Genomic DNA, 25499 nt, shown 5'->3' with positions numbered 1-25499 from the left:
AGTGAAATTTGCGAGTTTAAAGCGAGCTTGGGAAACAGTGTCCCAGTCAATTTCAATGGAGCACAGGAACCGGTGCCCCGAGGAGTTTACAATGAGTGCTGGGAACAAACTCGCTGAGGCCTAGTTTCTGCATTCTTTTTAAACTCACCTAACCCCACTCTTTTTAAACAGAGCAAAAAGGAGCTTGCAAATGGAGGTCATTTGATTCAGATGCCAAGCTACAGAGATTTCAAAACAATTGTTTTGTAGATTATCAATGTTTTACTGTAGTTACTGGTTTCAAAGTATTTCTGTTCATAGTTCTCATGGCCTATGGTACTAGTAAATAAAACAATCAAGTTCATAATAAACTTGTTAACATATCTTTAAACAAATTACCTTTTTGTCTGATTTCCATAGGAGAGAGTGTTTTGGCTTGTTCACCACATTCTGCCAAAGCTCTTAGCTCAATAGGTAATCCATGACAATCCCATCCTGGTATGAAATGAACTATTTTACCTCTCATCATCTGAAATCTATTTGTGATATCCTTTAGTATCTGCAGTAGGGTAAATACAGTTTCAGTCAATAATATGAAGAAACAACTTTGTTTAATTTGCCAAAGTGTAAACATGAAAACTCACACCATCAAGCATTAAAAAAAAATCACTAAAATGATCTGATTGTTCAGCAGAAATATTTGCTGTTCAAAATGATTACAGACAACCAAATCAGATGAACTTACTTTATTTAAGGCATGACCAACATGAGGATCTCCGTTAGCATAAGGTGGTCCATCATGGATACAAAATTCTTTGCCTTTCCTATTTCTTTGCCAAGTGTACAGCTCTGAGAAACCGCATTCCTACAAAAATTCAATAGATGGGTTAAAACATCAATAGCTTATTGGATTTTGTCAAGATACTACACATAAAACAGGATGGCTGACAGTGCAAAATAAAATTCTGACAATGACAAAACCATGCATTTAACTGACCAGTGGCCAGATAACCTTAAACAATTGAAAGTGTCAAATTTTCTGATGTTTTCTTCATCCCACGTGGGATAGAGGGCAAAGAAATTATACAGATACAATTTAGTTCTCGTATGTGTTTTTGATTAAAAATCCTATGTTTAGGACATGGGCAGCACAGTGGCACAGCGGTAAAGTTGCTGCCTTATGGCACCAGAGGTCCAGGATCAATCCTGACTACGGGTGCGGTCTATATGGAGTTTGATCGTTCTCCCCGTGACCTACATGTGTTTTCTCCGATTTCCTCCCACACTCCAAAGACATACAGGTTTGTTGGCTAATTGACTTGGTATGAATGTAAATTCAAGTTCAAGTGAGTGTATTGTCATGTGTCCCTGATAGGACAATGGAATTCTTGCCCATATACCATAATATAAATACATACACACACATAAATAAAGACTGATAAAGTGCAAATAACAGATAAGGGATTATTATTGATCAGAGTTTTGTCCGAGCCAGGTTTAATAGCCTGATGGCTGTGGGGTCCTGTAGCTATTCCTGAAGCTGGTTGTTGCAGTCTTCAGGCTCCTGTACATTCTGCCTGAAGGTAGCAGGGAGATGAATGTGTGGCCAGGATGGTGTGGGTCTTTGATGATACTGCCAGCCTTTTTAAGGCAGCGACTGTGATAAATCCCCTCGATAATAATAATAATAATAATAACTTTATTTATAAAGCACTTTAAACAACTGCAGTTGCCACAAAGTGCTGTACATGAGAACTCATGGACAAAAAGCTATTACAAACAATTAAAAACCATTAAAAACCGTAAAACGAAGGACTATAAAAAACACACTAAAATTAAGACATTAAAAGCACTAAAAACAGGAGCAATGCCTCAGCCAGTGTCGAAAGCCAAAGAATAAAAATGTGTTTTTAGGGAGGATTTGAAGATGGACAGTGAGGGGGCCTGTCTGATGTGCAGCGGCAAGGTGTTCCAGAGTGCCGGAGCAGCAACAGAAAAGGCTCTATCCCCTCTGAGCTTCCGCTTAGACCTTGGTACCTCAAGGAGCAGCTGATCAGCTGACCTGAGGCACCGGGCAGGAGCATATAGGTGGAGCAGCTCAGAGAGGTAATGCGGGGCGAGCCCATTCAACGATTTAAAAACAAATAAAATAATTTTGAAATGAACTCGAAAGTGCACTGGGAGCCAGTGAAGGGAGGCCAAAATTGGCGTAATGTGCTCCCTCTTTCGAGTTCCGGTCAAAAGGCCAGCGGCAGCATTTTGAACAAGCTGGAGACGAGCCAATGAAGCTCGTGCGACTCCAGAGTAGAGTGCGTTACAGTAATCCAGCCTAGATGTAATAAAGGCATGGATTACTGTTTCAAAATGCTGCCGCTCGAGAATGGGCTTCACCTTTGCCAGCTTCCTTAGGTGAAAGAAGCTGGACTTAACCACCGCGCCTATTTGTTTATCTAGTTTAAAATCACCGTCCATCCTAAAACCCAGGTTCAAAACGGTTGGCTTTACAGACAATGCCAGTGGACCCAAGTCAACAAAGGGAGGTTCACGGCAGCCATTGGGGCCAAACAAAATCGATGGAAGGAAGGTCAGAGCCGATGATGGACTGGGCAGTGTTTACTACTTTTTGTAGTCTTTTCCTCTCCAGGGCGCTCATGTTGCCGAACCAAGCCTCGATGAAACCGGTCAGCATGCTCTCTACTGTGCACCAGTAGAAGTTAGAGAGAGTCTTCCTTGACAAACCGACTCTCCGTAATCTTCTCAGGAAGTAGAGGCGCTGATGTGCTTTCTTGATAATTGCATTAGTGTTCTCAGACCAGGAAAGATCTTCAGAGATGTGCACACCCAGAAATTTGAAGCTCTTGACCCTTTCAACCATCGACCCGTTGACATAAACGGGACTGTGGGTCCCCATCCTACTCCTTCCAAAGTCCACAATCAGTTCCTTGGTTTTGCTGGTGTTGAGGGCCAGGTTATTGTGCTGGCACCATATGGACAGTTGCTCAATCTCTCTTCTATACTCTGACTCATCCCCATCAGTGATACGTCCCACAACAGTGGTGTCGTCAGCGAACTTGATGATGGAGTTCGCACTGTGACCGGCTACGCAGTCATGAGAATAGAGTGAGTACAGCAGGGGGCTGAGCACGCAGCCTTGAGGTACTCCCGTGCTGATTGTTATCGAGGCTGACACATTTCCACCAATACGAACAGACTGTGGTCTGTGAATGAGGAAGTCGAGGATCAAATTGCAGAGGGATGCGCAGAGACCCAGTTCTGAGAGTTTGGTAACCAGCTTGGAGGGGATGATTGTGTTAAATGCCGAGCTATAATCAATGAATAACAGCCTGACATCTGAGTTTTTGTTGTCCAAGTGGTCCAGAGCGGAGTGGAGGGCCAGCGAGATCACATCCACCGTTGATCTGTTGTGGCGGTAAGCGAACTGCAGTTGGTCCAGGTTTTTGTCGAGGTAGGAGTTGATTTGCTCCATGATCAACCTCTTAAAGCACTTCATCACCACAGGCGTTAGTGCCACTGGTCGATAGTCATTGAGGCACGTCACATTACTCTTCTTGGGCACTGGTATAATTGATGCCCTTTTAAAGCAGGTGGGGACCTCAGACCTCAGAAGTGAGAGGTTGAAAATGTCCGTAAAAACTCCAGCCAGTTGGTCCGCACAGGTTTTTAGAATACGAACCGGTATACCATCAGGTCCAGGCGCTTTTCGAGGGATCACCCCTCTGAAGGATTTCCCGACGTCGGCCTCTGTGACTGAGACTGAAATACCCTCACAACGAATGGGGGCACGGGAAGGCACATCAGTATTCTCCCTATCAAAGCATGCGTAAAACGCATTGAGCTCGCCAGGGAGTGATGTTTCGCCGACATTCGAGCTGCCTCCCGGTTTCGCCTTGTAGGAGGTGATTGCATTCAGGCCCTGCCACAGCTGCCGAACATCTGTCTCTTCCTCCAGTTTGGAGCAGAAGTCCCTTTTGGCCTTTTTGATGGCCTTACCAAGGTCGTATCTGGACTTCTTGTTCCTAGTGTTAGTGTGCGGGGATCGCTGGTTGGCGCGTCCTCGGTTAGCCGAAGGGCCTGTTTCCGAGCTTATTCTCTAAACTAAACTTCATTAAATAAACAAACATATAAATGCAATATCTCCATTAACACAGCATGAAGTGATTACCTGGGTGTTTCATTATAAATTTGGAGAGGAATGTGAAAAGGTTTATCGGTAACATACACATCCAGTCAGGACAAATAATTTGAAAATGTATAGCTTTCCAGCCTGTGAAATGTTCTTTACATAAATTACACACACTGCAATCATCATGTGCATAACATATGAAATGGCATCTGAGCACATGAGAGAAAATTAAATTTGCTCTTGTTTGGCCACAGACTTAATGAATATGTGTAGGAAAAAACGGCAGATGCTGGTTTACACCGTAGACACAAAATACTGGAGTAACTCAGCGGGACAGGCAGCATCTCTGGATAGAAGGAATGGATGACGTTTCAAGTCGAGACCCTTCTTCAGACCCCTTCCATCCATTCACTAGCATCACTTCTAAAATGCTACAATTCAACCATCCTTTGAAGGGAAACTTTCAAAACCTTCATGACTATGAATCTATATCATGACTATGATATAGTTGGGATCACGGAGACATGGCTCCAGGGTGACCAAGGCTGGGAGCTGAACATCCAGGGATATTCAATATTCAGGAGGGATAGACAGAAAGGGAAAGGAGGTGGAGTAGCGTTGCTGGTTAGAGAGCAGATTAACGCAACAGAAAGGAAGGACATTAGCTTGGAGGATGTGGAATCGATATGGGTAGAGCTGCGAAAAACTAAGGGGCAGAAAACTCTAGTGGGAGTTGTGTACAGGCCACCTAACAGTAGTAGTGGAGTTGGGGATGGCATCAAACAGGAAATTAGAAATGCGTGCATCAAAGGTAAAACAGTTATAATGGGTGACTTCAATCTACATATAAATTGGGTGAATCAAATTGGCAAGGATGCTGAAGAAGAGGATTTCTTGGAATGTATGCGGGATAGGTTTCTAAACCAACATGTAGAGGAACCAACGAGAGAGCAGGCTATTCTAGATTGGGTATTGAGTAATGAGGAAGGGTTAGTTAGCAGTCTTGTTGTGAGTGGCCCCTTGGGCAAGAGTGACCATAATATGGTTGAGTTCTCCATTAGGATGGAGAGTGACATTGTTAAGTCAGTAACAAGGGTCCTGAACTTAAAGAAAGGTAACTTTGAGGGTATGAGACGTGAATTGGCCAAAATACTGGCAATTGATTCTTAATGGGTTGACGGTGGATATGCAATGGAAGGCATTTAAAGACTGCATGGATGAACTACAACAGTTGTTCATCCTAGTTTGGCAAAAAAATAAATCAGGGAAGGTAGTGCATCCGTGGATAACAAGGGAAATCAGGGATAGTATCAAAACAAAAGATGAAGCGAACAAATTAGCCAGAAAAAGCAGCCTACCAGAGGACTGGGAGAAATTCAGAGTCCAGCAGAGGAGGACAAAGGGCTTAATTAGGAAAGGGAAAATAGATTATGAAAGAAAACTGGCAGGGAACATAAAAACTGACTGCAAAAGCTTTTATAGATATGTGAAGAGAAAAAGATTAGTTAAAACAAATGTAGGTCCCTTGCAGTCAGAAACAGGTGAATTGATCATGGGGAACAAGGACATGGCAGACCAATTGAATAACTACTTTGGTTCTGTCTTCACTAAGGAAGACATAAATAATCTGCCGGAAATAGCAGGGGACCGGGGGTCAAATGAGATGGAGGAACTGAGTGAAATCCAGGTTAGCCGGGAAGTGGTGTTAGGTAAATTGAATGGATTAAAGGCCGATAAATCCCCGGGGCCAGATAGACTGCATCCCAGAGTACTTAAGGAAGTAGCCCCAGAAATAGTGGATGCATTAGTGATAATTTTTCAAAACTCTTTAGATTCTGGAGTAGTTCCTGAGGATTGGAGGGTAGCTAATATAACCCCACTTTTTAAAAAGGGAGGGAGAGAGAAAACGGGGAATTACAGACCAGTTAGTCTAACGTCGGTAGTGGGGAAACTGCTAGAATCAGTTATTAAAGATGGGATAGCAGCACAATTGGAAAGTGGTGAAATCATTGGACAAAGTCAGCATGGATTTATGAAAGGTAAATCATGTCTGACGAATCTTATAGAATTTTTCGAGGATGTAACTAGTAGAGTGGATAAGGGAGAACCAGTGGATGTGTTATATCTGGACTTTCAGAAGGCTTTCGACAATGTCCCACATAAGAGATTAATATACAAACTTAGAGCACACGGTATTGGGGGTTCAGTATTGATATGGATAGAGAACTGGCTGGCAGACAGGAAGCAAAGAGTAGGAGTAAACGGGTCCTTTTCACAATGGCAGGCAGTGACTAGTGGGGTACCGCAAGGCTCAGTGCTGGGACCCCAGCTATTTACGATATATATTAATGATTTGGACGAGGGAATTGAATGCAACATCTCCAAGTTTGCGGATGACACGAAGCTGGGGGGCAGTGTTAGCTGTGAGGAGGATGCTAGGAGGCTGCAAGGTGATTTGGATAGGCTGGGTGAGTGGGCAAATGCATGGCAGATGCAGTATAATGTGGATAAATGTGAGGTTATCCACTTTGGTCGCAAAAACAGGAAAGTAGACTATTATCTGAATGGTGGCCGATTAGGAAAGGGGGAGATGCAACGAGACCTGGGTGTCATGGTACACCAGTCATTAAAAGTAGGCATGCAGGTGCAGCAGGCAGTGAAGAAGGCGAATGGTATGTTAGCATTCATAGCAAAAGGATTTGAGTATAGGAGCAGGGAGGTTCTACTGCAGTTGTACAGGGTCTTGGTGAGACCACACCTGGAGTATTGCGTACAGTTTTGGTCTCCTAATCTGAGGAAAGACATTCTTGTCATAGAGGGAGTACAGAGAAAGTTCACCAGACTGATTCCTGGGATGTCAGGACTTTCATATGGAGAAAGACTGGATAGACTCGGTTTGTACTCGCTAGAATTTAGAAGATTGAGGGGGGATCTTATAGAAACTTACAAAATTCTTAAGGGGTTGGACAGGCTAGATGCAGGAAGATTGTTTCCGATGTTGGGGAAGTCCAGAACAAGGGGTCACAGTTTAAGGATAAGGGGGAAATCTTTTAGGACCGAGATGAGGAAAACATTTTTCACACAGAGAGTGGTGAATCTCTGGAATTCTCTGCCACAGAAGGTAGTTGAGGCCAGTTCGTTGGCTATATTTAAGAGGGAGTTAGATGTGGCCCTTGTGGCTAAAGGGATCAGGGGTATGGAGAGAAGGCAGGTACAGGATACTGAGTTGGATGATCAGCCATGATCATATTGAATGGCGGTGCAGGCTCGAAGGGCCGAATGGCCTACTCCTGCACCTATTTTCTATGTTTCTATGTTTCATGTTTCCATAATAGTATTTAACGAATCAGCCTACAGGGAGGAGGTCCAGAACCTGGCAGCCTGGTGTACCAATAATAACCTCGTACTCAACTCAAAGAAGACGAAGGAAATCATCATAGACTTCAGGAAGACCAGAGGTGGCATACATACCCCCATCCACATAAACGGGACTGAGGTGGAGCGCTACTCCAACTACAAATTCCTCTGGGTACATATCTCAGAGGATCTGTCCTGGTCCCTCAATACTGTACCACCAAACTGATCAAAAAGGCGCAGCAGCGCCTCTACTTTCTGAGGAGGCTTAAGAAAGTTCACCTGTCCCCCCAGATCCTGTCCAGCTTCTACTGCTGTACCATTGAAAGCATCCTGACCACCTGCTTCACGGTATGGTACAGCAGCTGCACAACAGCTGACAGGAAGGCACTGCAACGGGTGGTGAAAACCACTCAGCACATCATCGGTGCCCCGCTCCCTGCCATGGATGCCCTCCACCGCAAACGGTGTCTGAGACGGGCCGGGAAAACCATTAAGGACCCCTCTCACCCTAACCATGGACTATTTGCCCTCCTCCCATCAGGGAGGCGGTACAGGAGCCTTAGGTCTTGCACAAGCAGGCCGAGGAACAGCTTTTTCCAAAATACCATCACCCTGCTGAACTCACAGGCCCGACGCTAGCTATCTTTATACTCTTTTATCTGTATAAATTTATTGCCTATGTACTAGTTTAATTCATCCACATTGCACATATTGTTTTAACCAGTATTTTTACTACCTTGCACTCTGATTAGATGCTAAACTGCATTTTGTTGTACCTGTTCTCGTATTTGTGCTATGACAATAAAGTTGAATCAATCAATCAATCAATTGAATCAATCAATTTAGTCTACAATGGCAATTTCTCTTTTCCACTTTTACCCTACATGTTACAAACACACCAACATTTAAAATCCCATGCTTTCAAATCTGCCAAAAACAATTTCACCAACATCTAATTTCCCACTTTAATTCTACTGACAGGGTGACACATCCAACCTCACCTGACAACCCAACACAAGCTCAGAATTCACATGCATGAGGTCAGTCTCAACATCAAGCTACTCGATGTAACAGACTTACAAATTTTTATCTGCTGTCTTGACAAGGAATGGCTGTGGAGTCGTGTTGATGTGATAAAATGGGGGTAGAAGAAGAACGGCCAAGTGAATGGTGTGAGTAGATCAGCTGCTGTGTGGGGAGAATGGATATGGAAGGGGCAGAAATGTGGAAGAGAAGCAGGAATGCAAGAGAAGGGGCGCGATGATGCATAGGCGAGAAGGGGATGAGGCATAGAAGGGTGGGCGAAGAGACATGGAAGAGAAGGGTGGGCGAAGAGGTATGTTAGAGTATGGGAGAAGAAGAGGCATGGAGGAGAAAGAGAGATGTGGCATGGAAGGGGCGGGTGTGTGGGGAGGGTTAGAGAGAGGTGGGAGTGAGTGGGGAGGTGGGAGAGAGTGGGGAGGTGGGAGAGAGAGTGGGGAGGTATGAGAGGGTGGGGAGGTGTGAGAGAGAATGGGGGTGAGTGGGAGTGAGTGTGAGAGGCAGTGGGGAATTAGCTGTCATGGGTCGGTCGCTTGGCAGTGAACCCATCGCCCCCGCCCTGACCGTACCCGCTGGATCTGCAGCTCCTTGTCGGGCAGCTGCCTCCCGCTGAGCCGCATGGGGAGCTCGGTGCGGGGCAGCAGCACCGTCTCCCTGAACTTGTTCTTGCCGGGCTCCCGGTCCCAGGTGGAGCCGCCGCTGGCCGGCCGGACCCTGCACCGGGCCGCCGCCGCCCGACACTTGCCGGCCAGGAGGCTGCGGCCTGTCAGCGCCGACATCATGGTTGCCGGCCGGTCGGTGGGTGGGTGGATCCGCCGCTGTCCTGTCCTGTCCTGTCCTCCTGCTCCCCCCGCCGCCGCCACCGGTTACTCTGCCGCCCGCAGCTGCGTAATGCGGGGCCGGCCACAACACGGCGGCCGCGCAGGCTCAAGCTCCGAGTTCAAAACCGCACCTCCTGCTTGGCTTATAGCTCGCATATTCTCACCCTCTTCTCATTCTCCTTCTACTCCCTCACCTTTTCTCCTTCTCTCCCTCTTCTTTTCTCCTTCTCTCCCTCTTCTTTTCTCCTCTCCCTCTTCTTTTCTCCTTCTCTCCCTCTTCTTTTCGCCCTCTCCTCCTCACCCTCTTCTCACCTTCTCCTCCTCTCTCTTCCTCTCTCTTCCTCTCCCTCTTCTCTTCCCCTCTTCTTCCGCTTCTCCTCCTCAACTTCACTTTCTCTCCCTCTTTTCCCGCTTCTCCTCCTCTACTTCTCTTTCTCTCCCTCTTTTCCTCTTCTCCTTCTCTCCATCCACATCTCAGTGGGAGAAAGTGAACCACGTGCAAATATTCCCAAAACAAATTCAACCCCTGAGCTTGTACATGTGGTGTTTTAAGCTACATACTGAGCGATATTCCAGCTTTAGAATAAGTTGCATCTTCCGTGGATATACTTTAAAAAAATGTACACCAAGTTCTGGAATAAGACTCTGGAATGTGTAAATTTTTCACACATAGGGTGATGGGCGTATGGAACGAGGTGCCGGAGGAGATAGTTGAGGAAAGGACTATCGCAATGTTTAGGAAACATTTAGGCAGGTACATGGAGAGGACAGATTTTTAAAGATATGAGCCAAACGCAGACAGGTTAATTAGGGATAGTCGGCATTTTCTGTTCTTATCGTATCTGCCTTGACTTGTATTGTAATATCAAAATGTTAATTAGATCATTGATAAAGCACATGACGTTGCTGTTTCATTTTGATAACCAATCTCTTGTGAATTTTCCCATGCCGTTAAGAAAACTCTGGGCATAGCATCAACTTACATTGTACATTGTTGTGGTGGAATTATGTCTTTGCCAGTGATACCACGTCCAGAGGAACAACACATCAGGGCAGAATCTAACCTTGGCCTCAACTACTTCCCCAGAGCCTTCAATCCCTTGAATTTTAAGAAAATTCTCTATTTTTAATAAATAACTGAAATCATTATTTATTGAATTTATTCGCTTCAAATAATTCTAGGAATTCACCAGACTCTGCAAAAAGGGCTTATCTGTCTCCCAGTTTTAAATGCATAGTCTTTTACCCAGAGTAGGGGAATCAAGAACCAGGGGACATAGGTTATTAGGTGAGAGGGAAAGATTGAATAGGTACCCAAGAGACAACTTTCTCACACAAAGGGTAGTGGGTATATGGAACAAACTGCCAGAGGAAGTAGTTGACAGGATAACAACTATAAAAATACATTTGGACAGGTACATGGTTTGGAATGGTTTGGAGATATGGGCCAAATGCAGGCAGGTTGGCCGAGTGTTGATGGGGCATTATTGTCAGCAGGGGCATGTTGGGCTACACGGCGTGTTTCCATGCTGTATGACTCTATGACTGACCCTATATATTCAAATCATATTCCCTTGTTTGGGACTTTCCCACCAGCAATTATCTATCCTGCCATTACTCCATTGGATCCGATATGTTTCAATATCATCATCTCATTATTCTAAGTCCCAAGGAAAACACTGATTCTTTTTAGCCTCTCTTGTCAGGACAATCGCTCCTGCCATGAATTAGCCCTGCAAACCTGTTTTGGACTGCCTCTAAAACTACTATGTCCTTTCTTAGGTACTGGGACCAGAACCGTGAGCCGTGCTCCAGGTGTGGCTTCGCCAATGACATGTACAATAAGCGAGTTCGGTATTCTGACTGCGCATGCCCAGGTCAAAGGTAACAATGAGTAAACATCCCTGGAAAGCAGTGGAGCAGTGAACCTTCATTTCTTCCATTTTTCCAGCTTTGATTCTTCTAGGTAAGAAAATACTGCTTTCAAACTATGAAATAATTGTATTTTTTGTTCCTTTGTTAAAAGCTAAGATTATTTTGTCGTTTTTATTGTTTTGAAGGTTCACTGCTCCACTGTTTTCCAGGTCTGTTTATGCATGGTGACCTTTGACCTGGACATGCGTAGTCACAATACCGAACTCGCTTATTGTAACACCATTTCTCCATTTCTGAACTCCAACCTCTTCACAGTGAAGCCCATTATGCTATTTGTCCTCTTAACCACTTGCCTGCTAACATTTTGTAATCACTAAGCAAGAACAGCTAGATTTCCTTATAGTTCGCTTATTTGCAGTCTGTTTTCAAAAAAACATTTAGCAGTCATGTTATTTCTCAATTGCCTGTTTGAATTAATTTCGGATCGCCTGACGTGCATTGTTCATTTGTAAGTGCTGTAGCCAGGGGGCGGTGATTCGGTTCTTAAATCCTCTAGTTGTGCAATAGGTTCGCAGTGGATCCTCTGACCTGTCAATTACAGTGAGGAAGGAAGGAGGCTGAAGACGGATGTGTGTTTTGCAGATCCCTAAGCGAGAGGCGGCTTGTTGGACTGTGCGGGGATCGGTCCTTTTGTTGTTGTTCTCTTGCCTTTCATTATGTCTACGAAGCCGGCTTTACTTATGAGGCTACTGGCGTCGTCCTTCGCGATTGCAGAGAAGGCGCAGATGATCATTCACCAAGTACTGAGTGGAGGGAATTTGCACATCGTGGAGAAGGTGGGTTGTTGCCGGGGTCAGGTGGGCCCTGGCTAGGCCTTATAGGACGGGCTCTGCGCTGGGATCATTGCCCCGGCTGTGAGGAGAAGAAAACAAGTCCAACGGTCAGCTGCTGTTTTGGCCCACGAATTCCTGATTGATAAATACAGCTTTAATGTCAGACAAGAAACTACAGCTGCTGGACTCTTGAGTGATGGAGAAACTCCGAGGGTCTGAAAGCATCGGTGGACAGACGGGATCTGGTCGCGATCTTTATTCAGACTGATTGGCGTTTGAGGGAGAAAGCTGCAAAATAGAGGTGGGGGCGGGACCGGGACAAAGCCTGGCAAGGGATAGGTGAATACAGGTGTGGTGGGCTTTAGCAGATCGATGGAGTAAAGTGACAAAGGCTAGAAGTGCTAAGGAGAAAAGAGTGAAATGTAATGTCGGAGGGAGGGATGTGGTGGAAGGGGAAGAGGAGAGTTAAAGGGAAATACGAGACTCAGAAATGGATGGTGAGTACAATGGAGGGAAAAGGAACTGGTGGGTTAAGAGAAGGTGGGAGAAACTGGGTGTGCATGGGGGGGGGATGAAGAATTACTTGGTTTGATAATTCAATGTTCTTACTATTGGGTTATGAGCTATCCACGTGGAACATGAGGTGCTGAATATATCAGATTGCAAGAATTTGAGTTATACATTGCTAAATTAATTGTTGGTTGATACCCAATGTCAACTGAAGATAGACACAAAATGCTGGAGTAACTCAGCGGAACAGGCAGCAGATCTGGAGAAGGAATTGGTGATGTTTCAGGCCGAGACCCTTCTTCAGACTGATGTCAAGAGATATTTAGATAAGGAAGTGTGAACATAGGACAAAGGGAATGGAGATCAAGGAAAATGTAGAATAGATCGTTGTTAGGTGGGAGAAGGTAACAACAAAATAAACAGAGATAAAATATAGTCGGAGATAGTAAGACTGGTCGGAGAACTGGGGAGGGATGGAGAGAGAGGGAAAGCAAGGGTTACTTGAAGTCATGGTGGAAGGTTGCTTCTATGACTGAAGACCTGTGACTAGTTGTGTGACTTCGGGTTCGGTGCTGGGCCCATTTTACCATCATCTACACCAATGATTTGGATGAGAACATACATGGCAAGATTAGCAAGTTTTCTGATGATACAAAAGTGGGTGGTTTTGCAGATAGTGAAGATGGTTGTGAAATATTACAGCAGGATCTTGATTGATTGGCCAGGCGGACTGAGTAATGGTTGATGGAATTTAATACAGAGAAATGTGAGGTGTTTCATTTTGGGACATCTGACAAGAGCAGGACCAAAGATTATAGAGGAGCTACTCTATAATCTTTGGGCAGGACCTACACAGTGAATGGTAGGCCTCTGGGGAGTGTTGTAGAGCAGAGGGATCTAGGAGTGCAAGTGCATGGTTCCTTGTAGGTTGAGCCACAGGTAGATAAGGTGGTCAAAAAGGCTTCTGGCACATGGCCTTCATCAGTCATCTTCATCAGAATATTGAGTATAAAAGTTGGGAGGGCATTTTGCAGTTGTATAAGACGTTGGTGAGACTGCATTTAGAGTATTGTGTTCAGTTCTGGGCACCATGTTATAGGAAAGATATTGTCAAGCTTGAAAGGATTCAGAGAAGATTTACGAGGATGTTGCCACGACTAGAGGGTCTGAGATATAGGGAGAGGTTGGGTAGGCTGGGTCTCTATTCCTTGGAGCGCAGGAGGATGAGGGGTATTCTAATAGAGGTGTATAACATCATGAGAGGAAAAAATCGGGTAGATGCACAGAATCTCTTGCCCAGAGTAGGGCAATCGAGGACCGGAGTACATAAGTTCAAAGTGAAAGGGAAAAGATTTAATCGGAATCTGAGGGGTAACTTTTTCACACAAAGGGTGGTGGGTGTATGGAACAAAATGCCAGAGGACATAGTTGAGGCTGGGACTATCCCAACGCTTAAGGAACCGTTAGATAGGTACATGGAGAGCCTCCAGCCACGGGCGGCGCTGACTTTAACATCACGGAGGCCTGGGATCGTTCGTCGAGGTCGCCAGAGTTGGAGCTCCGCCCAGTTTGGCCTGTGGACCTCTGGAGCCGCGGTCTCCGGTAGGAAGCGACCGATTTGGACACTCGAAGCCGTTGAGAATGTTCTTCCGACGCCGGAGTACTATCATCCGGCAAGAGGGCCTGAAACATCGGGCCGTCCATAGCGGCGACTGCGGAGGCCTCAAATAGGCCCCGACCACGGGTGAACATAGAGGAGTGGACTGAACTTTTATTGCCTTCCCTCACAGTGGGAAACGTTGATTCCGCTGTGGGGGATGTTTTATGTTTTATGTTCAATTCTATAGTGTTGTGTTTATCTTATTTGTGTGCTGCATGGTAATTCAAATTTCAAAACTCAAATGTGACAAATGTCCTTTGACCTTTGTCTTGAGAGCTCACTGTAGAGAAATCCAGTTTCATTTCTTCTGCTGTTCCCTCGAGCTTTCTAAATTTATTATCCTCAAGCACGTAGCTGATATCTTTTTAAAATCCCTGATTATTTCTATAGGTAGGTTTCTGCAGGTAGGCACTTACCATTGTTTCCAGCGTAGTGGGCCCGTTAAAACCCACCAAAATTGTAAATTTTTGCGCTGTAAATAATTATGGAAATCGGGATAAGCGTGTGAGACATTTAGCCTACTTCAGAATTCCAAAAGTGAGGAGAAATGACGGTAGATAGAAGCGAGAGCTCAAGGGACAACAACAGCCAAAGTGCTTAGCGAACATTGCCGTTTGCTCACTGCATTTCATCTACTAAGGCATTATTTGTGTTTTTTCATGATTACTTTGGCATCTAAAAAGTTTCAGAAGTGATAAATCTGGCTGTAATTTTTTTTAATCCCCCATGGTTCTCATGGGTTTTTACATACAAAATGAAAACGCATCTGAAGAAAAATTTACAGCCAGATTTATCACTTTTGAGAATTTTTAGATACCAAAGGAATCAAGAAAAAACACAAATAATGCCTTACTTGATGAAATGCAGTGAGCAAACGCGATAATTCCCAATATTTTCAATGTTTACCAAACACTTTAGCTGCTGTTGTCCTTTCAGTTCTCACGTCTCTATACCTTCATTTCGCTTCACTTTTGGAATTCTAAAGTTGGGTACATGTCTCTCACACTAACTCCGACTCCCACAATTTTTTTTCAGCGCAAAAATTCAACATTTTGGCGGTTTTTAACAGGTAGGAAAGTACGCGTTTCTAGCATTAATAACATATACTGGAAGTGACGGATGTCTTCCAGTTGGATTTAGCGGCTCCGTGCGTCGAGCCCTATGACCCAGTGACCTTACGTGCAACCCCCCTATTCCTGTCATACCGGCAGGCAGTGAGATTGTGATCCTTGCCACTTGCTGTAAATTCCTCGCATCCCCCTGTATCTCTTGGCCAAAACATAAATCCGTATTTCCCAACTTTATACTATTAGTTAACACAAACAGCTTTCTTTTGCCTACCTAATCCTGACAAAATCTTGGACATATTTTTAAATCTCTATGCTTTCCATTGCCTCAGATTACGTTGGATTGGGAAAGACCAAACAATTAATTTTCCATCAATCCTGTTGTTTTGCCTCTCCTCTTCCATAAGTATGCTAGGATGTATGAGTTTGACTAGTTCAAAGAATCTCACTAGTTAAACATTTTTTTAATTAACAATGGGCCATCCCACTGTAGAAGGGAATTTTTTTGTTTAACCTGTAGCCTGAATCTGGCTTCACATGGGCCCAGTTACCGGTTTTGTCTCAGACAGGAACACACAAAGAACAGCTCATACAACAGTGATGAGTTTCTCAAACAATTCCGTTTATTCAAATCCATAAATATGTGCACTGGGAAACACTCTTGAGGGAACCCAAAACGTTTCAAAGATTGGCAGCCTCCACAGCATTTTTATATTCGCACAGCACAACACTTACATGTGGATTTTACACCTTTGAACAATTCACCATTGGCTAATGTTTCTTGTCACAGGGTAGGATTAGCCCATGCTCTGCAAGGGATGTTTCCAAATCTTATCCTTTATCATTTTTTATTATTATCTATAACTTACTAAAATTCTTCTCTTGTTTGTGTATATGTATATGTGTGTCATCTGGGCACAATCTGGTTAATTCCTATTTTCTTCCAAACACATAGCCTTCCCATTTTCACACATCCTACTCACATTTTTCCCGTCGAGGCAATAAACATCTTCCCGTCGCATTCCCACATATATTTCCGCACTTTTAATCGTTTAAAGTTTTAAACATTTTACTATCTAAATGGCATCATACTATCTAAATGGCGTCAAGCATGGAAAAGGGCAAGTACAACGGGATCTGGGGGTCCTTGTACATCAATCTACGAAAGTAAGCTTGCAGGTACAGCAGGCAGTGAAGAAAGAGAATGGCATGTTGGTCTTTATAACAAGAGGAATCTTGTTATATAGGAGCAAAGATGGCCTTCTGTAGTTGTACAGAGCCCTAGTGAGACCACACCAGGAGTATTGTGTGCAGTTTTGGTCCCCTAATTTGAGGAAGGACATTCTTGCTGTTGAGGGAGTGCAGCGTAGGTTTACAAGGTTAATTCCCAGGATAGCGGGACTGTCATATGCTGATAGAATGGAACAGCTGGGCTTGTACACTCTGGAGTTTAGAAGGATGAGAGGGTATCTCATTGAAACATAAGATTGTTAAGGGCTTGGACACACTAGAGGCAGGAAACATGTTCCCGATGTTGGGGGAGTCCAGAACCAGGGGCCACAGTTTAAGAATAAGGAGTAAGCCATTTAGAACAGAGACGAGGAAACACTTTTTCTCACAGAGAGTGGTGAGTCTGGAATTCTCTGCCTCAGAGGACGGTGGAGGCAGGTTCTCTGGATGCTTTCAAGAGAGAGCTATATAGGGCTCTTAAAAATAGCGGAGTCTGGGGATATGGGGAGAAGGCAGGAATGGGGTACTGATTGGGGATGATCAGCCATGATCACATTGAAAGGCGGTGCTGGCTCGAAGGGCCAAATGGCCTACTCCTGCACCTATTGTCTATTGTCTATTAAAAACAGCCCGAAAACTCACCCATTTCGGAAAAAAAACCCCGCGTGGCGTCACAATGGACTCGCAAGGCAGGACGGGACACTCCGGGAGGGAGGGGCACTCCAGCGCTTGTGCGGCGGCTGCCGAAGCCCGACACCTGGTGGCGAGGGTGGTGCTGCGGGCACTGGCTGGAGCCGAACTTGGTGCTCAAGCTGGAGTGATAGCCGAGCCCAGGGCTTGGGATGGGGCCGTGACCGGGGATGAGAAAGAAGCGGCCGCTGGAACCAAGGACAAGCCTGGGTCCGTTTTTCAGGGACAAGCCCACAGATGAAACACTAAATTCTCTCCAAAACCAGTACTGTAATATGACATGGGTTTGTATTTGCAAAACAGTTTTTTGTCTTGGAACCTAACAACATATATTTGTTGTTTCTTGTATCTATTTCAAACATGACAGTGCATTATTCAATCTGTTGGTATGCAAATAAATCCCATCAGTGTTGTTAACATTAATTAATAAGCTTCTTAGAGTTATGTCTTCCAATTATCCCTGTCTATGTTGAATCTAGCACACAATATATTCTGTGGTCTTTGATATACTTGGCCTTTGTACTAAACAAAAACAAACATGTATCCTTATCTTTGTAGAATATTATGTACAATATATTCTGTGGTATTCTCTATGTTATACTTGGCATTTGTACTAAACAAAAACAAACATGTATCAATGGTTTATATTATTAACATTTCCAATATAGACTGGAGCCAATGACCTACAAACAAAAGCCGATCGATTGGTGCAACAAAGCATCTGCTTATCACTGGCACGTAAATTCCCCAAATTAACTATAATTGGGGAGGAGGTAAGGACATTAACACATTGTTAAAGTTGTATTTCCCCTTGAATTTTCCTTAGATTTTCTATCTCTTGAGTTTCTAGCCCCTTATTACTATCAATATTGGAAGTATTTATATTTAGCAGAGAACTTCTGCCATGTTAATTATATCTCAATTCCCAACTGTTCCTTAATAAGTTGTTGATTATGTTGAAGAAGCGTATTTAGTTCATTACAGTTCTCTTTTGCCGGCAAGATATCCACCTGCAAGATCAATGGTGAAAATGCCCTGATTATTGTAAATTTTGTTGGGCTGTTTGAATAATCAGGATCACTTACTGCTCCACTGCGCCATTATATGGTGAAAATATGATGAAGTAAGTCATTGAAAACATCTATTTAATAATGGCAACATTTCTGTTCGTAGGATTTGCCTTTCCAAGAAATTGATGAAGATTTAATTGAAAGTGGCCAATGTGAAGAAGTGTTGAAGTACTCCTGTCCAGTTCAGTACAGCCATTTCAAGGAAGAAGAGGTGAGTTGTGATGAGATTAAAGGTGCTTAATCTGCAAGGTGAAGGGAAATCTTTCACAGAACCAGTATATGCAGTTCCTTGTATCTACTGCTGTGAAATCTCCCCAAGGCATCCTTACCTCACACTCCTTTTGTCTTTTCATCTCTGGACAATGTCTGACCATCTGCCTATGAAAACTGCTCCTCACCTGTATCCACCTATCACTTGCCAGGCCTTGTGCTGCCCATCCTCTCTTCCAACTTTCACCCCACCCCCACCATAATTTTTTTTACAAACCAGCATCTGCAATTCCTTGTATATGCACAGGTTTATATACATTTGGCATAACCTTGTTGCTTGATTTCTTATTTGTGGTTTGCCATTGAATTTTAATTGTGGCAGGTGAACCTAATTTGAGAAAAGTGCGAAGATGTAATAAGAATTTGCAGGATCTGGCTCTTTCCCTTCCCATTTTATACATTCTTTTGAGGGTTAGCTGTGTAGTAATTTTGGAGTTTTGCCTCGGATATATTTGGCATTCTCAGTTGGATTACGTGCCAAGACTTTTCACCCGTCAAGGAATTGAGTATAGAAGTTGAGACATTGTATATTATACAGTTCTACAATATGCTGAGGAGGCTGTACTTGGAATATTGTGCTCAGTTTTGGTTACTCTGTTATAGGAAAGATGACATTGAACTGGAAAGACTGCAGAGTAGATTTACGAGCATGTTGCCAGGACTCCAGGGAGTGGTTGGGGAGGCTAAGACTTTATTCCTCTGAATGTAGGAAGCTCGGGGGTGATCTTCCAGAGATGTATGAAATAACGAGGGGAATAAATAGGATCCACATGCAGAGTCTTTTCCCCAAAGTAGGGCGATCAATAACAAGAGGACATTGCTGCAAGGTGAGATGGGAAACATTTAATAATAACCTCAATGAAAGCTTTTTCACACAGTGTGGTGGGTATATGGAAAAGCTGCCAGAGGAAATTGTTGAGGCAGGTACAAGAACAACATTTAACAGACTTTTGCACAGCTACATGGATAGGAAACGTTTAGTGGGAAAAGGGCCTAATGCGGGCAAATGGGATCAGCTTAGATAAACAGTATTAAAGGTCTGTTTCCATGCTGCATGATTTTTTGACTCCAAGTAGCTTTGAAGAAAGAAGAGTGCATGAGCTTGCATATAAATATGTATAAATTGTGGCTATAGAATAAGAATCTCTGCTTCCAATTGTTTCAGTTGATCCATCCGTTTCTTGGAGAGACAGTGGTGGTGTGTGGTTTGCTCCTTCCTGTGACCGTGTGAGTTTCCATTGGGTTGCTTGGCCTCTGCAAATTACTTCTAGTTTAAGTTTGTTGGGAGAATTAGTAGTGATAATGGATGTGTGTGTGAGAATATGTTGCAGGTGAATTGGATTGCTGGGATTGCTTGGAGAATTAGCCTACATTTTAGCCAGATTCAGGAACAGCTTTTCTTGCTATTCTATCAGAACTAGTCCACGGTTTTCTCATAAGTTAAGCGTGTCGTTCTGATTTCCCAGCCTACCTCTTTGCAGCCCGTTCACTACTTTTTTTGATCTGTACTTTCTTTGTAGCTATAATGCTGTAACACTATATTCTGCACGCTGGTATTTGTCACTTTGCATTTGTACATGAGTATAGCTTAATTGTAATCATGTGTAGTATGATTTAATTGGATCACACAGAAAGTCTTTACATGTTACAATAATAAATGGACAATACAAACCAAAATAGATTTGTTGGATTGAATGGCTTCCTTTTACATCAATAGGAATATGGAAAAACTTAGAAAAAGGATATCATTTACCAACTTCAGCATGTTTGTAGTGCAGTGAGATGGCTGATCAACTGCCTAAATTCACACAATTGCCTATTCCCTCAAATTTTTGATGTTTTTTTGTTAACAAGATTCTGTAAATATCAGAATTAAGCATTAAAAATGTACCTTTCCTCTATTACTATTAGGCAAATGGAGTTTCAAACATCTACTAATCTGTGTGTAAAAAGTCCCTTAACTTCAGTTGAAAATTCTGTCTCTCAACTTAATTTACCATTTAATATGTGGACTTCTCACCAGCAGAAATACTCTCTACCTGGTTGTCCTAATGTCTTGAACTTTGATCAAATGACTTTTAAATTCCATGGAATATGATCCTACGTTTAGTCCAGATATTTTGTTGACATTGCACTGCTTGTAGTACTCCATATGGGGTCAAGATGTAACAGAACTGGAAGTAATTTGGGGGGAATTTTTTTTTTAAATACTGAAAGAAAACTAGGAATGATAGCCAAGTTTTGTTTTTTTTAGGCTATGTAATGATGTATTTTAGAAGAATGAAAGATAATATAATTAATACATTTCAGATAGTGGTTTGGGTCGATCCTCTTGATGGTACAAAGGAATTCACTGAAGGTAAGGTTGTGCTTTTTTAGTATCAGTTAGAGATCTAAACAATATTTTAAGTTTGTGAAACCAAAAGGTAAAACAAATGGCACATTTAGAGAAAATATTGACTTCTATTGATGTAAAATGCAGTCATCTATTAAATCTGGAGATAAATTATTCTCCAGACAAAATAACAAAATAAATTTTGACATCAGATGCCATGAAAGACCACAACTTTGCTTCTATTGCTGAATACATCTGCCAGTATTTTCCAGATTGGGAATGAAAGCAGGCTAGAAATCTTACCTCTTTTTCTTGCATCCGTAAGTAAGTTGTGGTAAACCGCATTTTGAGATTTTAATTTTTTCCAGGTCTTACAAGATTTTTGTTCTATATTTTTTTTTTTTTAATCAACTATATTGTGCCACAGTGAAGATGACTTAGCTTTTGGCTAATATAACAAGGTGTTTGTGCCTTTCGTCGGATGGCCAGATATGAAGTTGATTTTATGCTTACGGTAATTTAAATATTTTTATCCACAGGCTTTTTAGATCATGTGACTGTGCTTATTGGAATTGCTTGTGGAGGTAAAGCAATAGCTGGCGTGATCAATCAGCCATATTACAATTATCAGGTATGATTATTTTTTTCAAAGATTGTACAGTGGAAAAGTAGAAATCTGAGGAAACGTGGATCATGGAAATTCAGAAGTAAAATCAATGCTAGAATCTGTCAACAGGTCAGGCAGCATGTCTGAAAGAAAAATATAGTTCAGTGTTCCAGGTTGATGATCCTTCATTTGAACTGGAAACTTTTTTTTTAACTTGAAAAGAGGGGTAAGGAGTAAACAATAAAGGGGTGTTTGTGATAGACTGGATTCCAAGGTTTACAAGTGACACAATACATTTGCTGTTATTTATTAGCTGCTGCTTGACCTCAGTATTTTAAGCACTATCTGTTATTAAGAGAGTCGTTTGGGGCTCTTGTCAAATAACAAATAAATCTCATGATTTGAATGTAATGAGAAAGCTTCAATTACTTGGTTTTCTTGCTAAGGAGATGGCAATAAGAGAATAGTATATAATATATACTGGATTCTCCAGATTGCTAACCATTTTAATTGTCTATCCATTCCCATACTGACCTTTCTGCCCTTGGTCTCATCTATTGTCAGAGTGTGGCCACAGGCAAACTATAGGGACAGCACCTCATATTCCGCTTGAGTAACTTACAACCCAATGTTGCATTTTCCAGTTTTAGAAAACTTATCAAAACCGCCCCTTCACCCACCATTTCCACAAAATCAGTTTTTCGAAATAGAGGAAAATGTGGTATGACATTACCAAAATATCTTTGGCTATATTGTAGTTTTAAGAATTATATATATTTTTTGTACAGTACAAAATAATTGGCTCCCAATTGATGGATTTAAACTTGAATAGAACAAGCGTTGCTAGGATAAATGTTGATAATTTTGAGACAATAAAGTATAATTGAATCATTGATGTCAGAAAATTGCCTGCATATTTTATATTTGTTCAGGCTGGAGCTGATGCTGTGGTTGGTCGGACCATTTGGGGGGGTTTGAATCTTGGAGTCTTTGGAATTAAGGTGAAAGAAGTACCAGCAGGAAAACATATTGTCACTACATCCCGTTCCCACTGCAACAAGCTAGTCAATGACTGTATCAGTGCAATGAATGTTGATGAAGTAATAAGAGTTGGAGGAGCAGGCAATAAGGTATGGGGGGGGGGGGGGGGGGATTGTGGATGTCGTTTTTAAATTTTAATGATGTTCAAAACCAGTATCAGCCTTGTTTTAGTATTCTAACTTCAAGTAGTCCCACTTCATGTTATCTCATGGTTTTGGAGATGTTGCAGAGGAGATTTATGAGAATGTTACCAGGAATGCAGAACATCAATTTTGTGGCAAAGTTGGTAGCATTTCCTTTCCTCTCACCAAACTTTTGGGGGAATTATTTTCTCTTTCTTTTCAACTACCTGCAGCAATGTTCTCTAATGTTACTCTCAATGCCTCTCTTGAGCTCTTGGCTGCTTTAAGACTGCCATATTGATTATGCTTTGAATGAGATGTATTCTTCTAGGAAATGGTTAAAATTTTCAACCCTTGATACAAATTCCAGAATTCTCCATGACTACTTTCTTGATTGCATGATACTGATTTCCGTTTATAATCCTGTATCCTCACTCTTTTAATACTGCTAGTATATACTCTTGAAACCCTCATTCAAATATTCACCAATTTCAGACTCTACTGTTGTTAGGTTTTCATTGCTGCCTATTATTATTTTTAGCTTAGTTAGAGATACAGCGCGGAAACAGGCCCTTCGGCCCACCGGGTCCGTGCCGACCAGCGATTCCCACACATTAACACTATCCTACACCCGCTAGGGACAACTTTTACATTTACCAAGCCAATTAACCTACACACCTGTATGGCATACAGTGTACGTCTTTGGCGTGTGGGATGAAACCAAAGATCTCGGAGAAAACCCACGCAGGTCACGGGGAGAATGTACAAACTTCGTACAGACAGCACCCGTAGTCTGGATCAAACCCGGGTCTCCGGCGCTGCATTCGCTGTAAGGCAGCAACTCTACTTCTGCGCCACTGTGACCACCGTTCTACCACCTGCTATTTCAAAAAAGTTTCCTATCCTACATCTGTTTTTTTCATTTTCATGTTTGCTACACCATCACCATATCCTCAGGAGTTCTTCCAAATATTGCTGGCTGTTAATCTTCATGCACTTAAAGATCACTACATCTTTGATCAGCCCTCCTTTTCTCCACTTGGGTTTGGCATCCTTATTGTTCTTCCTCCTTAATTATTATTATTGTTTATTATTCTAGTTTAGCACATTTTTCTATGTTACAGATGTTCTTGTAGCTGAAATGTTTGTTGGACTCCTTCAGTCTGCAATCACACTCCACTGACACTGTACAAAATAACATTAATTGACAAGTTGATTTTGAAGTTTATATATTGTGCCTTTCTTAATCTAAGATATTTTGTTTTTATTTATGCAGGTTTTACAACTTATAGAAGGGAAGGCTTCAGCTTATATATTTGCTAGTCCAGGCTGTAAGAAATGGGACACTTGTGCCCCTGAAGCCATCCTTCATGCTCTTTCAGGTAGGTTGGTCTGAATTAGTTCATCAGAACCAGTCTCAGGTTTGTTTTAGAACTATGCAAAGATTATAAATCTGTCCCCTATCACGAGGTAATCTCTAAAATCTTTACTATATTTTTGATCCTAAAGTGAGTCTAAATGATTTGATCCTCACCTCCGCCTGTCCCAATTATTCTTCCAAACATGTTCAATACATTCCTTACCTTTGGTGCTTCCTTAACTTTCAGAACAGCAGCATACCATTTTTGCAAAGGGTACCCTCTTTTCTCATCATTATTGATTTCAAAATAGTTGTCATTGTTTTTAAAAAAATAGCACTGTGCTTATTTGTTCGCTCATGCCCCACCAACACTGGCTAGCCTCTTGTGCCAGGACTAAAATTCCAGTTGTCCTTCCAACTCAAACAATATTTATCTTCCTTGGCGGTTATAGATATTTTTTTTACATCACACTGGAATTTCCCCTATTCTGTGTATAATCAGACAGTCACACCCATCTGATTCTGCACATAACATAAGGAGTAAATTCTACAGATGCTACAAAACTAGTGCCTCCCCGTTACTCACCTTTCAAAGTATACGAATATTACCAACTCTCAGTCCAACCACAATGAAGCATATTATGATGTTATTCTATTTGCTTGATGTACTAGATGAACGAGAGGCAGTTTGAAAATAAATTCTCCCAACCCCTTGCCAGTCATTGAATATGTGCTAATTGAGTGAAAGTTTGCATACAGAAAGTCAAAGTGAAACTAGTTATTTAGGTGCAACCATCTTCTACTAAGCTTGGATTCCGCTACTTAGCAACATAACTGCCATTTTAACTTCAGATTACTGATGACAAGACCCTAGAAAGTAGCATTTGAGATTCCATTTATAAATCTTGTCCCCCATGCGTGTGATAAAGGGCAGTATAGTACAGTGTGACATCATCTCTGCAAAGGTGTTTCCTTGGGGATTTTATTTTTCAAAATGTCCAAAACCCAACTGTAATTTAATGCCCAGGAGTCAAGGTGTAAGTAAGCAAGCCAGCATATAAAACCCAACTATTAATATTTGAATTCAATAAGGATTCTAATAATAAGATACTGCCTGGGTTATCTTCTTCAAATATTGCACCATCAATAAATTAAAGCTTTGCCATATTTTCACCATAATTCTTTACCCTTTTTAGGTAAATTGACAGACGTTCATGGGAATTCTTTCCAATATCACAAAGATGTGAAGCATGTAAACTCGGCTGGAGTCCTTGCAACGTTGAAGAATTTTGATTATTATGCAAGTCGTGTTCCTGAGTCTGTTAAAATGGCCCTTATTCCGTAAAAAATGTATAATCTGAATATTCTCCATTTAATTTTGTGTCTTTTTTTTCAAATAAAATTATTGCTGCCTGGACATTGTTCTTTTTTTTTATAACAAGGCAATTGATCTTCAGAGACACTTTCTGATACGTACTATAGCACTG

General features: G+C 42.3%; 2 protein-coding genes across 3 annotated transcripts in view; one reads left to right on the top strand and one right to left on the bottom strand.

Moving 5' to 3' along the window:
* iars2 (isoleucyl-tRNA synthetase 2, mitochondrial) overlaps positions 1-9384 on the bottom strand; it is a 75763-nt gene extending 66379 nt beyond the window's left edge. Inside the window, exons 1-3 of the mRNA XM_033025380.1 lie at positions 9091-9384; positions 725-844; positions 379-538 (exon numbers count right to left, since the gene is read on the bottom strand). Of these exons, the coding sequence (XP_032881271.1) occupies positions 379-538; positions 725-844; positions 9091-9303 (493 nt within the window). The 5' untranslated portion in view covers positions 9304-9384. The remainder of the gene's footprint in view (positions 1-378; positions 539-724; positions 845-9090) is intronic.
* A 2429-nt stretch (positions 9385-11813) lies between these two features.
* bpnt1 (3'(2'), 5'-bisphosphate nucleotidase 1) lies at positions 11814-25429 on the top strand. 2 transcript variants are annotated; one of them, XM_033025376.1, is made up of 8 exons: positions 11814-12053; positions 17876-17980; positions 18381-18488; positions 20858-20906; positions 21422-21513; positions 22422-22619; positions 23929-24034; positions 25209-25429. In XM_033025376.1, exons 1-8 carry the CDS (start codon positions 11934-11936, stop codon positions 25355-25357), a joined length of 927 nt encoding a protein of 308 aa, XP_032881267.1. In that variant the 5' UTR covers positions 11814-11933; the 3' UTR covers positions 25358-25429. The 2 variants fall into 2 exon arrangements, with proteins under 2 accessions (XP_032881267.1, XP_032881269.1); XM_033025378.1 differs by lacking the exon at positions 11814-12053 and adding an exon at positions 12446-12547.
* The last annotated feature ends 70 nt before the right edge of the window (positions 25430-25499 follow it).

The sequence above is a fragment of the Amblyraja radiata genome, chromosome 8, assembly GCF_010909765.2.
Source record: "Amblyraja radiata isolate CabotCenter1 chromosome 8, sAmbRad1.1.pri, whole genome shotgun sequence".
NCBI lineage: Eukaryota > Metazoa > Chordata > Chondrichthyes > Rajiformes > Rajidae > Amblyraja > Amblyraja radiata.
The sequence above is the reverse complement of the archived record's forward strand: the minus strand, read 5'-3'. Positions and strand labels throughout refer to the sequence as shown.